Source organism: Calypte anna, chromosome 12 (assembly GCF_003957555.1).
Source record: "Calypte anna isolate BGI_N300 chromosome 12, bCalAnn1_v1.p, whole genome shotgun sequence".
In the NCBI taxonomy this organism is placed as follows: Eukaryota; Metazoa; Chordata; class Aves; order Apodiformes; family Trochilidae; genus Calypte; species Calypte anna.
Window position 1 is genome coordinate 4,656,800 of NC_044258.1, and position 14,501 is coordinate 4,671,300.

Sequence of the window (14,501 nt, forward strand, 5' to 3'; positions counted from 1 at the left end):
AACTAAAGCAAAGAAATCAGATAGGCATCAATGCTGAGTAACTCCCAAGTTGTTGGCTCCCTGTCCTACCCTCTGACCAACAGGCCCAGGCCCTCTTTTCTTTCCTTAAATATAATTTCTTACTTGGAAAACCAAAACACAGCTGTGGATTTTTTTTAGAACTGTAACAAAGCACAGAACTTCAACTGCATTCTCTTTGTCAGCTTCAGTCTGCAAAGTAATTTCAGAGGAATTTTTAAGGACTCTGTTTAATGAGGGAGGCATCTCTTGGGAGAAAAATGAAAATTGTCGAGTGTGAGCCTGTATGGCACCACATTCCACTGGCACTTCTCCCATCAAGTGCAGCCAGAAAAGTGACCTAGAGCACTGGAGAAAGCTAATAAAGACCAGGATGAAACACCATCACTCAAAGAACAATCTGTTTCTAGTTTTCCTTTTCAAAATATTGGTGCTGCTTTGTGTGCAGCTGAAGGAGTTTGACAAAAGGCTGAAAAGTTGTTCATAGCAATAAGAATCACATAAAAATCGAAGCCACGCTATCACAAGGACACCCACATCTAAAATACCTAACACTCCAAGAGCTAAACTCATTACATCCTGGGAAAAGACAAGTACCACTGCCTTCAGAAAGCTGCTATAACTACAACTACCCCTACAGTCAAAAGAAAAAAAGTACATGTGTATATGGGGAGGAGACAGGGCTATTTTTAAATAAAAGGTATTCTCCTTGCAGGGCAACAGCTTCTTTTCAAATGGGGGATAGGTACTGTAGTGCAATAAACCTTGATTTATTAGCTGGAGAGTACTACCCTAAAAATGATTAAAATTCCCTCTAATTTTCCAGAAACATTTTTAAAACACTGCATATACAATCACTTGCTACTTTGAACACCCCAAGGAAGTGTTCAGGCATCTGGAGTGAGTAAAAGCCATGTAAGCCAGAGAGGAAAAGAAATACTGTCCAGAAGCTGAAGCACAAAGGCAGGGAGGAACATGAGGCCCCAGTTGTGACCTGGACTCAGACTCATTCTGTGACCCTGCACAGTTTTATTGTCCTCTCTGGGGACAAGGCTATGGAGAAGTGGGATGAAGCCCTCCTGGATTCAACAGCCAGAGCACAACTATGTTAGATCACTTAAAAATGCTTCCTCAAACAGACACTGGTAGAACAGATTGTGACAAACCTTGACCCAGACTTTTATAACTTGCTGAGCAATGCTGTACAAGGAGGAGTTAATTTGTATTCTTGCTCTCTTGCATTTGTACAAATGACTCCCAAAACTACCTTTCATCCCAAACTTTTGGAAGGCCTCTAACCTTGCATTCTCCCTTCATCTTTGACTTACAGTCTCATTTTAAAAAGCATCTTCCCCTCCCCTGTCTTTTCTTTTTATACCTATTATCTAGACTGAGTTACATAAGTCATTTGTATCACCCAGATTCCTCATTTATCCAAACTCATTTTGCATTGTAATTCCTGTCTCTTCTCAGTTCAGACTCTCCCAGAATTAGCTTCTTTCTTCTGTCACCACAACCAGAAAACTAAGAAAGCAAGAAAAAATGAATTTTTTTGCTAGAATCCATCCCTCCCAATAATGGACAACAAACCCTGCATGGATCAGTTCCATAAAAACTCCTCACAAAGACCACACTGCACTGAACTCCTATGACAAACCAGGAACCCAGAGCTGGAACTCCTGGGGATCATTTCTGACCTTCAGAGCATGAACTCTGCGAGGTATTTGCCACATGAACTAGGTGGAAGAGTTTGGCTTCCCCACCTACCTGACCTCAAAGTAACAAGTTACAAATTTAAAATCTTCAAATCTCAACCAAGTTTATGCTGCAACAGACAACACCCTCCCACCAGCAACCAAACTAAGCAGTGACTGCTCCAAAACAGTAAATTGGTGCTAGGGTTTCACCAGCATCTTCCATTAGATGGTGCAGGGGGGAAAGAGCCAAGTAGCTCTTCCATCTCTTGGGCAGCATTTAGGGATCTGGAGTGAGCACCAACAGCTCTGCCTCCTTCCCAGCCTGCTGCCTGGGCAGCAAGTCACCAGATATTTCACTGGCAAAAGTATTTTGCAAAACTCTTATCAAGTAAGATGTTGGGGAAAAGTATACACAAAAAGTTGAAGGAGGTAGGGGAGAGATCAATAGGTATAAAATCACCAATGATACTAGCAAGTGCCTCTTCTCTTGGTGAAAATTACTTTTGCAGCATTACAATGTTACAGCTGCAACAATAACAGCCAGACCCAAAGTGTCAGGTCACTGAAGTTTTTAGAACTAAAAGCACAAAGAAAGAAAGAGCTTCTTTCTCATATCCCCTCCATCAAGCCAATGGGCACACAAGACTGAAAATACAACAACTTCCATCCCTGTCTGGTAGGTAACAAATTAAAACCCCAGCCCCACAGAAGAGTCTGTTTGTGATGCACTTTGCTAACCACTGACTGGGGTGCTCCAGCACAGGGGTAGGAGAAAGAAGAGTCTGTAACAGGAAAGCAAGACGAGGGCAGGGAAACAAACAAGCAAAAAAAAAATTAAAAAAAAAACAACAACCCACACCCACCCAAAATTAGCCCCCAGCAACCTGTGTCCTACCTGGAAACTGCTGAGACTCATCCAAGAGTAACATGCTGCCCAGTGCACTGAGGCAAAAAGCTCTGCCCACACCTTTGCCCCAACACTTGTTCAATGTGGCTGCACACTCTCAGCCCTTCTGCTATTCTTGTCTCGGGGTCTTCAGGACAAAAGTTTCCAGTGACTCCCGACAACTCCTTATCTCTGCCGGCAGCCCAGCAAGCTCTAGATTCACTCTCACTGGCTGCTCAGTTTGCAGAGCGGGAAATGCGTCCTGATAAAAGAGTCCAGGGCACAGGCAGGGAAACCTGCACTTAAGCTTTCTGAAAATAACTTTGGTACATAGCTCCTAGTGCTCGAATCCACCCGGCCGGTGTGCCGGGAATCAGAACACATAGATCCTCCCTGCACCCAGCCGAGACAGAGCAGGGTCACTGCTGTTATATAACGAGTTAAATATGCCTCGTGTTCAGCCTAAATAAAAATTGCCACTATCTCCTCCCCTGCTTGGAGAGTCAAACAACGCAGCCCTGCCCGAGGTAGCTGCTGTTCCACTGGGGACCGATGCCTGGAGCTGCGCTGCCTGCCCGGTTTGGCTTCGGTAAGTGTTCCCGATCAGCGGGAGCAACCCCGGTTACTCCTGGGAAAAGAGTTTTAAAAGAGAGAAGAGCAGGGAGCCCGAGTGGGTGTGTAAGGGGGAGGTCTCTCCTCTCTCTCCTCTCCTCTCCAGCGGCGGAGCTGCACGCAGTTCGAATCGGATCCTGTTCAATTCACTCAGCCCGTGATCCAGTTCAACTAGTGGCAGAGACCAAGACTGAGAATAAAATAAAAATCCTTACATAACCAGCCCGGCTCCGGCAGGGCCCCACACAAGGGGAATCCCAACAGACAACAGGACCATCAGGGCAGGGGACAGGCAGGACCACATCCCTGCTCCCAAGTTTCACAGAGCAACAGGAAAAGAGGAGGGAGAATGAGTTGCAAAAAGAAGGGCAGCTTTTCCGGCTTTGTAAACAACCTCAATATCTGTGATTTTACGAACTCTGTGCACAATGCCTGCTAACTTTCAAGGAGCCTGGACATCTGAGACTGAAACCTGAACGACTGTTTGGGAGCTGGCAACCTGTTTGCACAATAACAGGCAAAAGAGCATCCCATTCGTACAGCACTGCTGGTCTGCAGGAGGCTCTGTGCAGCAAATGGACTAGGAATGAGATTTCCCACGTTTTAGGAAACAATCTTTCAGAATTTGTAGAATGTAATCTTATTCTAAGCAAGACTTCTTCCCTATCTGCACCAGACAGGCACAGGAAGGAATAAGTTGTGGCTGAACCCCTAAAGGCTGACCACCATGCCTACACCCTGCTTTCAGTGCTTCTAAGGCTTTTCCACACCTGATTCCCTTCACAGGCATACCCCATGCCAGTAACAAGCAGCAAACCTGAGCTGACAGACATGTAATGTAATGACAGGCTTACACATGTAACAGACATGTAAATGAAAGTGAGCATTTGCCCACATAATGAAAACTCTGCCTGAAACAACCAGCAAGTGAGAGTCGGGAACACCAGGCCAGACACAAGAAGCCTGAAGCAGGCTGAGTCTGAACAGCCCTGGCACAGATCTGCAGAACTTGGGGACAACATGCTGCACTCCTAACAAACAGTAAAGGTTGATCTAGAGGTCTGCAAACACGGCCAGGGCAGAGCCTGGTTTATGTGTGACTCCAGAGATTTTTATTAGACCTTTTATTTGAGAGGGTGGTAGGGAGCAGTGAATGCTTGAGGCCATTAAAATACCCTCGTTGCCTCAGGGTACATTAGAATTTTGAAACAAACCCAAGGTACTATTTTCATAATCACAGCTATGTAGATTAAAAAAAACAAACATAAAAACCAATCAACCAGCCACACACAAAAAAAGAGGGAGAACTGTACTAAAATTAAGAAGCTGGGTAACAAGACAGCCTTTCACCTGTGTCACAGATCCAAACAGCCTGGCTGCTACACAAGAACAAAGTGTTTATCAAGGGGCAAAAGAAGGGCAAATATAGTAAGAAAAGTACATAGCAGATCTTGCATCAGGCCTTATAAGGTCTTTGTAGGTTTGGAATAAATAACCAAACATGACCTCAGCATCTGACCTAACAGATTTATGTTTAAAAGACAAGCATTTGTGCAAATAGAACTGGGGACTTTCCAAGATGTGCTTATTACAGCAATTAAGCAAGAGGAAAATGGAAGCTCAATACATTGGGGAAACAGATGACCTAAACCCGTCCTTCCACACACAGAAGGGGAAAAAAAAAAAGAGGGAATTTCCTTCTTCACCTTAGTGTGCAACATGGAGAGGAACTTTTCTAGCTTTCCTACTCACAACAGCCCAGTGGTGAGGCCATCATGTTATCCATGATAAATATGTATTTAAAAAGCCAAGAATTCGAGCTGCCAGAAGCAGTCAGTTTATAAAATGATCTCCTCATGGAAGGTAATCTTGTTATACATAAGCACATTTACTGAAGAGCTTTTCTGTGAGGCCAGCCTTACCACTAAGGAAGAACATTCTCCCTCTCCTACAGGTCTGAAGTCTCACCTAGCTGTCATACCTCACCTACCTCATGCTCAAACCACAGCTTTGCAGCTGTACAACTGCGTTATGAATTAGAAGAAGCTTCTCAAGAAACTGTTTTCACTTGAGATTTTCTTTTACAAACAACACAGGAGATAACTGTTAAAAAAATTATATATAGAGTTCATATTTTCATAAAATATAATGAGAACATAGATTTTATTGAACTGACAAGTCTTTTCAGCAGCAGTGTCAGCATCCCTGAGCACTGCAAATTCATTAGGATTAAAACTGACACCTAATTCTGCCTACACACACAAGAAGCTTGACAGTAAAATTTTTCAGGACAGTAGCTTCTCCGCAAAACAGGGAACACTGGAGATGGAAAGGGAGGAACTGAACCTAAACTCAACTAAAATTTTTCAGCAAAATATCCCAAAACTTATCACAAGTGACTCTCCTTTCCATCCCTTCAAGCTGAGGTGGCTCCTTCCCCATTCCCATGTCTGTTCTTCATCTTGAACCCAGTTCTCTCAACCCACTGCTCCCCTTGCTGAGCTCTGCAGGCAGTTCCAGGACTGCTCAACACTGACCTAATTCAAGCACAGCATGGGTGAGAAGCACTGAATCCATAATGTGCCACTGTGTTCCTGGTCCCTGCAATCTAGGGTGGTCCCTTGCTCTCCAAGGATTGCCCCATGTGTTGTTCACCCTCAATGCCAACCTGCAGAACAGAAGGGACCTTCCTAGACCACCCTTGACTGCTCTGTGCTGGCTTTCTGGTCCCTTCCCTTTCCTTTCTCACAGGTGTGCTCCACATCCACCAGCTGCTTCTGCACACCCCAGTGACCACCAACAAACGGTGAAGCTGCCTACAAATCTAAACAGTTTCTAAGTTATTAAAAGCAAATTAAGCTTGACAGCCAAATTTCACTCTTAATTGCCAGCTGCTAGTCACACATACAAATGTCACTAAGGCTACTTCCCCTGTCCTGCCTTTTCTGTTGCATTAGCAACATGGAATATATAGCACAGCATATGTTTTGAGTTGGTTATGTATTGGTGGTGTTTATCAAGCTAAAACAGTTCAGAGCCAATCAAACTTCACAATGTTATGTGTTGAAAACTGAGTATTGCTGGGCTTTGAGGATCATTTATTTTCCGAACAAACACTACACTGTAAATAAAAACTCTTGAGTAAGATCTGAACAAAACATGGAAAACCAGAGGAATCTTTCCATTGGTTTTAGTGAGTTTTGGACTGAACCATAAGGCACAAAATTCAATCAATCTGTTTTTCTCCTTTTATTTGCTTTCATATAAATCTTGATTTATTTTCTTTCCCACACTCATCTAAACCACACCAGGGGTGGAGGTCAGAGAAGTTTTACATAATGTAACAAAAACCTAATCACAGAAAATACAGGTAGTGATGAAAGGCTGTGCCTTCTGCAAGTGCTTTTCTGACTGTCACTGTGGGAAAACATAATGCTCCACACTTCAGTCCCAGGCTTTCAAAGGTTTTTTGAATCTATTGAAGAAAACAATTATTGTTAATTATACAAGATACAATGGTTTTACATCAAAGAATTTATAGCATAGATACTTAGCATCATCTTAATCAAAGCTAAATCCACTGAGCTACAATCCCTGATGTAGTCAAGAAATGGATTCTCATCTCTTCCTCTAACTTGCTATGTTTCTGGATGATGAAGATTACACCAAGTATTTGTGCACCACAGAAGAGTGATTTTGAACAACTTTAATTTCATTTCAGTTTTCATCTAAGTGCAAATTTGACATAAATCACAAGCAAAGAGTACACAAGTGCTATTTTAAAACTGCTTCTAATAGTCCAAGTATTTAAATATTTTACATAAAGATTACCTACATATGTTCTAATTTCAGAATTTGTTTTGACAGAGATTTAAACAAGTTTCTGTTCACCTTGCCCCAAAAGATTTTACCTTGTAGATTTCTCCTGTCTCATCCCTATTTGCATATTTGCAAGTGAAAATAATGTCTCCTGACTCCTACTTAGAATTTCTTTGAGACTGACTCAGTGAACTCATGTTGAAGAGAATGTGAATACAACATCTTCAACATCTGTAGTACAAACTACTGTTACTAAAATAAAAAAATAGGTACTGCATCAACAAACAATGAGCTAGACACTTCCCAAAGTTCAGTGTTGCAGTATTCTATAAAGACTAAGCTGGAAATTAAAATAACTGTCACAGTTTAACACTACCCCTGCAATTAAACAGAATGACAGATGCTCTCTATTAATTGCCCTCCCCTCCCTGATAAAGAAAGGAGGGAAAATAAAGGAAAGAGACTTACGGGTTGGAGACTAAACTACACAGCTTTAATGAAACAGAAATGATAAAAAGGGAAATTACTGAATATATAAAAAGATACAAGAAAATTGATACCACGTTCCTCTCCCCTTTCCCCCAGTAACTCTCACATCACCACCGAGGCTTCAGGGCAGCCCTGGGAAAGTCCAGGCTGGACTCCTGGAGTCGCCAGCAGTTGGGAACTGGAGGCAGGAACACAGATTTAGGCTGGCAGGGATCAGGAGCACAGGCAGAGGAACGGACAGAATCCTCCCAGAATGCCGAAGCAAACAGAGACAGGCAAAGATGGGGAAGCAAGAAGGGGTCTGAACCTTGTGATCCCTTGCATTTATATTGAGTATGACGTGTATGGGATGGAATACTCTGTCTGGTCAATTTTGGACATCTATCTTGTCTGTTCCTCCCCAAAGGAGGGCTGCAGGTGGGACCTCTTTACTCCTTTTCTCCTTCTGGAGGGCAAAATGTTCCTCAGAGCTGAGCAGTGTCCTTGGCTCTGCACACCAGTCTCTGGCTGTAACTATAAACATCAAGTGTTATCAGTCCCAGAAGCAGACACTGACTCAGAAACTTGCTGTTAATTTCAGCAAGTGCAGCTACTTACAAGAGACTGAGCTGAAAGCAAAAGTACAAGACAGAAACTTACCTTTATCCTGACCCAAACCAGGACAATAACAAAGCACAGCAAGTAACTGGTGTGATACTGTGTTTTAAAATCTGAAGAATACTTCTAATTTAATTGAAACCATTACCCACCCTTCCAAATCGGCTGCTGCTTCTTGACTACAAGTGATATACTTATACAACATACACATACACACTTACATTTTATTTAGCCAGTTATTAAAAACACACAACAGCAGATAAATTAAGGAAAAATTAAAATGAAAAACCCTTGTATATTTCAAACTGAAATGTAAAACAGAGATGTTTCATCTAGTAAATCTGAAAATAAAAGGGACACTGCCGAAAATGTATAGCAAAGGATTTTCAGTTTGGCTTCATCACACTCATCAGGCGACCTTGGCAAAGTCATTTTGCCACTCCTCACCTGTTCATAGGGAAAATACCACATCGCAAATTTGCTAATGAGTTTCCTTGTTATTTCCCCATGGTTTCAGAAGCTGCAGATGAGAGAGCATTAGCAATGGACTAGATGCAGTGACTACTGGAAATATACATGGGGAAAAAACAGCACTAAAGTGACAGGAGCGTGACTGCCCTTTGTTAGAGATTTTCTGCCTGCTTTGTAAAAATAGAAGAGCAAGATTTCTGCCAATAAAGCACAACTCCCATATTCTGCAGAGCCTATCAGAAAAGCAGGAAGAAACAAGATACTTGTCTACACGGAAGACTTGGAGTAAGGCTTTGTTCAGCCCAGTGCCCCTGCTCCCCATGCACTTGTGCTGCTCTCACGTTTGTGGCAAGTTTACAAACAGAAAGTCTGTAGCTAAAGGTAAAAAAAAAAAAGTAATTTAAAAAATCTGTATACATATATATATATATATAGAAAATGCAAAGCCATGGATGTGGGCTGTTCTTGAACCACAGAAAAGGATTTCTATTTTGTATTCCATCACATGCAATAGATCAAAGGGAAGGAGGAAGAAAAGGCTGGGGGGGGCTGGGAAAGCATCACTAGTTATAATACCACATCATTTCAGGAGCTCAGCCAGTCCCTGCACCCAATCGGTGGGTCTGAAGGAAGCAGAGCTCTGGCGTCATCACCTCCTTTTAAAGAAGTAAAGCAAGTCATTACTCCAGGTTATGCAACACACAGACTATGCCAGACTTCGTGCCACCCTCTGGAAAAGCAAGCCACTGTCACCGAGAGCCTGCGAGGGGGCAGAGGAGTCACGAACGTTTTCATTCAGAGCTTCCCCTGCTTAGGATAAGCAGAGAAGACTGGGAAAGGGTCAGCACTTCTGCACGGAGCAGGCTGACAGCAAAAGGCTCAGGGACTGACCTGCTCCATCGTCAGTCTGTAACCCCCTGTGAAGGGGGCTGGGGGAAGAGGACTTGTCGGGATCTCATCCTTCCTTCCCACAGCAGCAGCAGGCCATACCTCATCCCGCTGAGAATAACCTCATTCCCAGGGTGAGTTAAAAAGCTGGAATTGGTCAAATAAACGCCCTCCAGGTCCCAGGCACCACTCCTCCCATGCTCCTCTCCATCCTGTTACTTTCCCCTATTCCAGACAAACAGCCTGTCAAAAAGGGACTTCCACCTGCCTCTAAAACCCTCTGATAACCGAAACTGCCCCATCACAAACAAAATGTCCTGCAAGGCAATCTGCAGCTTTGGGCTTGTCAGAACGGGAGCTAACAAAGCATATGGTTCTGGCTGTTCCCACTAAAGCATCCAAAAGAATTATTTTTGTTAATATCACCATGTAGTAAGTCTACTAAAGCCACTTCACAGGAGCTGGGTGCCCGCCACAGGGTCTGCATGGACAGTCACAGCTCCACACAGTGCTGGGCAGGTCCAAACCCCTCAGACTTCACACAGAAACACTATTTGTTCTGAAAGATAAACTGTACTGCAAGGAAACTGTCAGAATTAAAATAATGGGTAAATTATGCAGCAGTCTGTAACCAAGCAAAGTGCCTGGAGAAATCAGTGGAGCTTTTGCCTAAAAGGAGAAGCAAATGTTCCTCCCTGCACCCCTTCAATGTAACCTTTCTGCATTACTCAGTAACTAGGATTGCTAAGACTGCAAATACCAGTATCCAGACTCTCTTTACCTCTGATTCTAACTGTATCTTTTGTATTTTGTTCTGCTGGATAGTGGAAACAGAACACTGCCAGCTCCTAACTTTCTGGGTCTCAGGAACAAGCACAAATCTTGAACGTAAGATTTGCAGAGGCAGTGAGCGTATGCTTAACAGACACAAAACTTCTGAGATGCTCTTATCCCTTTCAGTAATTGAGAACACAATTAAAAGCCCTCAGCTTCTTAGTCGCCTTAGAAACACATCCAATATCTGCAGTTAGACACACATTTGCTAAGTTATCCACAACCAGCTGCCTGAAGTTAAGCCCCACAGTCTGCACCCACATGATACAGCATATTTAAACAATCTGATCCATAAGGATCATTTTCAGCTTCCCATAACAATCTGATAAACTTTAAAGACATGCCAATAGGTAGGATAATAATTCACAAGTAAAGTCCTTCATGTGAAGTAATTGTTTTTGTACTTCTGTGATACCATATGTGCCACCCTCCTTGCCTGCAATTACAGGCTTGGAAGACAGTCTATGGAAAGTCAATTAAGACCTTAAAATCTACCTGGTGAGTGGTACATGGAAGTTCAGGTCTGGATTCCAAGGCTTACAAAGATCAGGGCCATTGCAGAGGCAAAAAAGTAACTGCTGAGAAGAGGTCTGCTTCTCCCAGGATGTGCCCTTCCAGCTTCCCCAGAAATAGTACTGGTGGACTCTAGAGGAAACTGCATCCAGTCAGAACTAACCAAACTACAAGAATCAAGATAAAGGACAAAAAGGAACTCCTCCCTTTCTCCCCAGAAATCTACTCTGTGCTCTTGCAAATGGCAACTTGCAGATTACATTATAGGATTATTACTTACTGGCATGCATGACTGGCATATGTACACCAAGAATAAAGTAGAGGTTAAAATAAATGGCATCCTTCTGGTTGTCTCAGTGCTTTTCTAGATTTAGAGATGTCCAGACTTCTGTTTCTTTCTGCACCTTTTTTTCCCACTCATCTACTTTCAATCCACAAAAAGAGCCTCCTCTCCAAGCTTACTCCAACAGGACTGCCCCTTTCCTTAGCCTTGCCACCAGCCTCCAGCTAAACATTAAGGAGATCAAAGCACATTTGTCACCAGTCTGAGGCAGAAAGCAAGAAGCAATCAAGTCCACTCTGCCCATGTGCATCAGTGGATGGAAGCATCTTGTTTAAGGGTTCCTCATAGAGGGGCTACAGTCTCCAAGGCTGTCGGAACCTTGGGATGACCATCTACCCCTCATACCAAAGACATGGCTGTCAAAAGCTGCTTTCTAAAAGATAAGTATGTATTTGCTCCTCTTCCTCTTCTTCTTAAGGAATGCATTTCATTTTCCAATAGATAGGAAGGACAACTTAAAACCACTAATTTCAAAGAGAAAATGGTGTGCAGCCTGGTCAAAAGCAGAAGGCAAAGACTTCAGGTTGCTTCTGTTGTATTTACCAATAGCAGTAGGACCATCCAATTCAAGTAAAAAGTGCAGACAAACTACATGTTAACACAGTAGCTCCCTTTCTTTTTTTCTTTCCTTTTTTTTCCTCCAGCACTATAGTCCTTTCTAAATCTAAGTAGAAAATGGTATAGAAGAGGATATCATTTAGCAAGGTATTACCCAGGGAGACTGTCTCCACACTCTGACTCTCATTGTCATACATGTGAGTGTAACAATTTATAAGAATAACTTCAGATGAAAAGCAAAAACTTGTGCACATGACCCGAGGAGCCTGCTAAACAAACAGATTTATACCAAAGACTTTCTTTTCTTCCCCTTTAAGGACAGAAATTTGTTGTTTCCAACGAAACACTTATCTGGGCACTCCCAAGCACACTGGTTTTGTTTTGTTTCCAGCACTTTGTAGGGGACATAGTGGCACAACTTTGGGGTGGGAAGCACATGAATGACATGATTTCCCAAAGCGAGCCAGCCCTTCCCTGCACCTCAAGGATGTATTCATGTACTGTGCAAAAAACAAAACAGAACAAAAAAACCCAGCACTAGCCAATCAAAAAGGCAAAATGCTTATAGACTGCACAAGGAGAGAGAGACAGAGGTGAATATTAACCCAATCACTTTCAAAACACATTTCCAAAATAATTTCAGCTTCAGTAACTCCAGGAACTAATGAAGTTTCTAGTACATATGGCATTAACTACTGATTTTTTCCCCTCAGGTTAGACAAGAAAATGATCCAGGCAGCTACAAATTCATTCCATTTTCAACTGCACTATTTGCTGCATGCACCATGATGATGAGCCACAAGGAGCTACAAAGGAACTTCACATTAAACAAAAGCCATTCTTGCTATAATTTCATGCCAACGTTATTTTCTCCAACTACCAAGTGAAAATTGTACACAAAGCTGAACTAGCAGTACCCCTTTACCTAAGCAGGCTTTCCTTCAGCCTGTTTAAACTTCAGAGTTTAAGGAAAGAAAAGAGCTTTTCAAACCTGAATCAACAGTGGCTGTCATCTGAAACAGAGGACTCCTGCCTTAGGATCCCAGGAAACTCAAAACTCTGAGTACCAAGAAGCACATTCCAGTTCAAACAAAAAGCTGCCACTGAAATACATTCTGGATCATGATCCAGAAACAAGAGGTAACTGTTTAAATCTGTCATGATGCTATCAAGTATCACAGACAAGGGTGAGCACAGTTTTAAGAGGCTAAGGTGAGGAAAGGGTCTCTCTCCTCAGTACCTTCCTGTGCCAATCTTTGAGATGTTCCCAGACCTGGCTCTGGTGCCTTCACCCTACTAAGAAGCTGCAGTGCAAAAGAGCACAGGCTCCTGTGTGTCCTCCATGATCCTGGGACTTGCAGTTCTGTACCACCAACACAACTGTGCTCCTTATTCACTCCTCTCCTAGGGCACATATGTCCACAGAAAGCCCACACAGAGCAGTTTTGTTTTGCTCCAGCACTTTGTCAGGGAGGAGGAACAGTAAAAGTCTGAAGTGGGAAGAGGGAGTGCAGACTGCCTCCATCTTCTCCTGTTCTTCACTAGTCAAACAGATCCTGTGGATCTAGTATGGCCACAGCCCTGGGGAAAGAAAGAGGGGACAGGAGAGAAGAAAACAGGCAAAGTGGGCAAACACATAGCAGAAGGCAAAGTTGATTGCATGGAGATTGCCAAATCTCAATAGTACCTTCTAATATGCTATTATTTGCTGTTCACTGACACATCTGTGTATTAACAATCACAGTACTACTGTGGTACAGAAAAACTGTCCATTGCTATACCCCAGAACTACTAATTCCAATCCCTGTCTGCTGTACCAGACACTCGGTAATGCAAACACAACTAGCAGCCTTTGAGAGCAGCATCTGAAAGCCTCTGCTCATTAAGGCATCTTTAAGAGAACTTAAACAATCAGCTCTTTACACTTTTGCCCCCGAGTTACACTTTTTGAAAGTGTTTCACCCATATACTCAGAAGTAAGAAAACAAGTAATGTGCCATCACAATTAATAGCAGAATTACAGCAATATGTATGAGCAGGAGACAATGAGTTCCAGAGACTTCAATCAGAATAAACCAAAGACATTCAGGAAGTGAAAAAACAGAGTACTACAGTGGGATTTGTTCAAACACTCAGTAGCTTTCCTTGGGAAAGCTGTAAGGTATGAACGGTCCCTGCATCTGAAATGATCCTTGAAGTCCATATTGGAGGTTTGTTTCCTCTTTACTCAAATTAGCTTTTATTCCTATGGAGCTCTACACAGCCCTGAGCAACCACTGTGATGACAGTAGAAGTGCAGGAGTTGAAACAGCCCTTTATCTCTACAGTCAGGAGTACATTACATTTCTAGTGAAAAGGATTTAGGGAGTTAACAGAAAAACTTCTAAGTAGTCACGCACTGAAATCATCAAACCAAAACATGATAAAACAAGTGCTCCTACCCACAAGTGATGAGAAAACAGATGCAGTGGGTTGGGATGACAAGTCTGGAAAAAGCAGTGGAAGCCTCCGGTTAGGACTGAAGTGTGCTGCTAGGATGGGTGTGCAGTCTGACAGCCACTGGGAAAGGCTCATGAGCATCAGGATGGGTATGTCCTGGAAGAAGTGCTCCAGAAAAAAAATCTAAAGCTGTAAGAGCTCCTAAATATAATACTAGAGTTCATTAACTCTGAATACTGCTGAAGAAATGTATAAAAGATGTAAGCTGTGTGGTTATTTACCCCACTTACCCAGAAATACTCAGAAAACTACCCTTCTGTGCTCTTTTTCTTCCTTG

At 42.7% G+C, this 14,501-nt stretch overlaps 1 protein-coding gene across 7 annotated transcripts in view; it reads right to left on the bottom strand.

The window, feature by feature from the left end:
- The window catches only part of RAD54L2 (RAD54 like 2), a 67,935-nt gene that overhangs the window by 29,095 nt on the left and 24,339 nt on the right, over positions 1-14,501 (bottom strand). Inside the window, exon 1 of one of the 7 annotated variants that reach the window (XM_030458689.1) lies at positions 2,611-3,172. The exons of the other annotated variants lie outside the window; for them this stretch is intronic. Coding sequence (XP_030314549.1) covers positions 2,611-2,644 — 34 coding nt within the window. The 5' untranslated portion in view covers positions 2,645-3,172. Of the gene's footprint in view, positions 1-2,610; positions 3,173-14,501 lie in introns of those variants that run through there. 7 annotated transcript variants of the gene reach the window in all.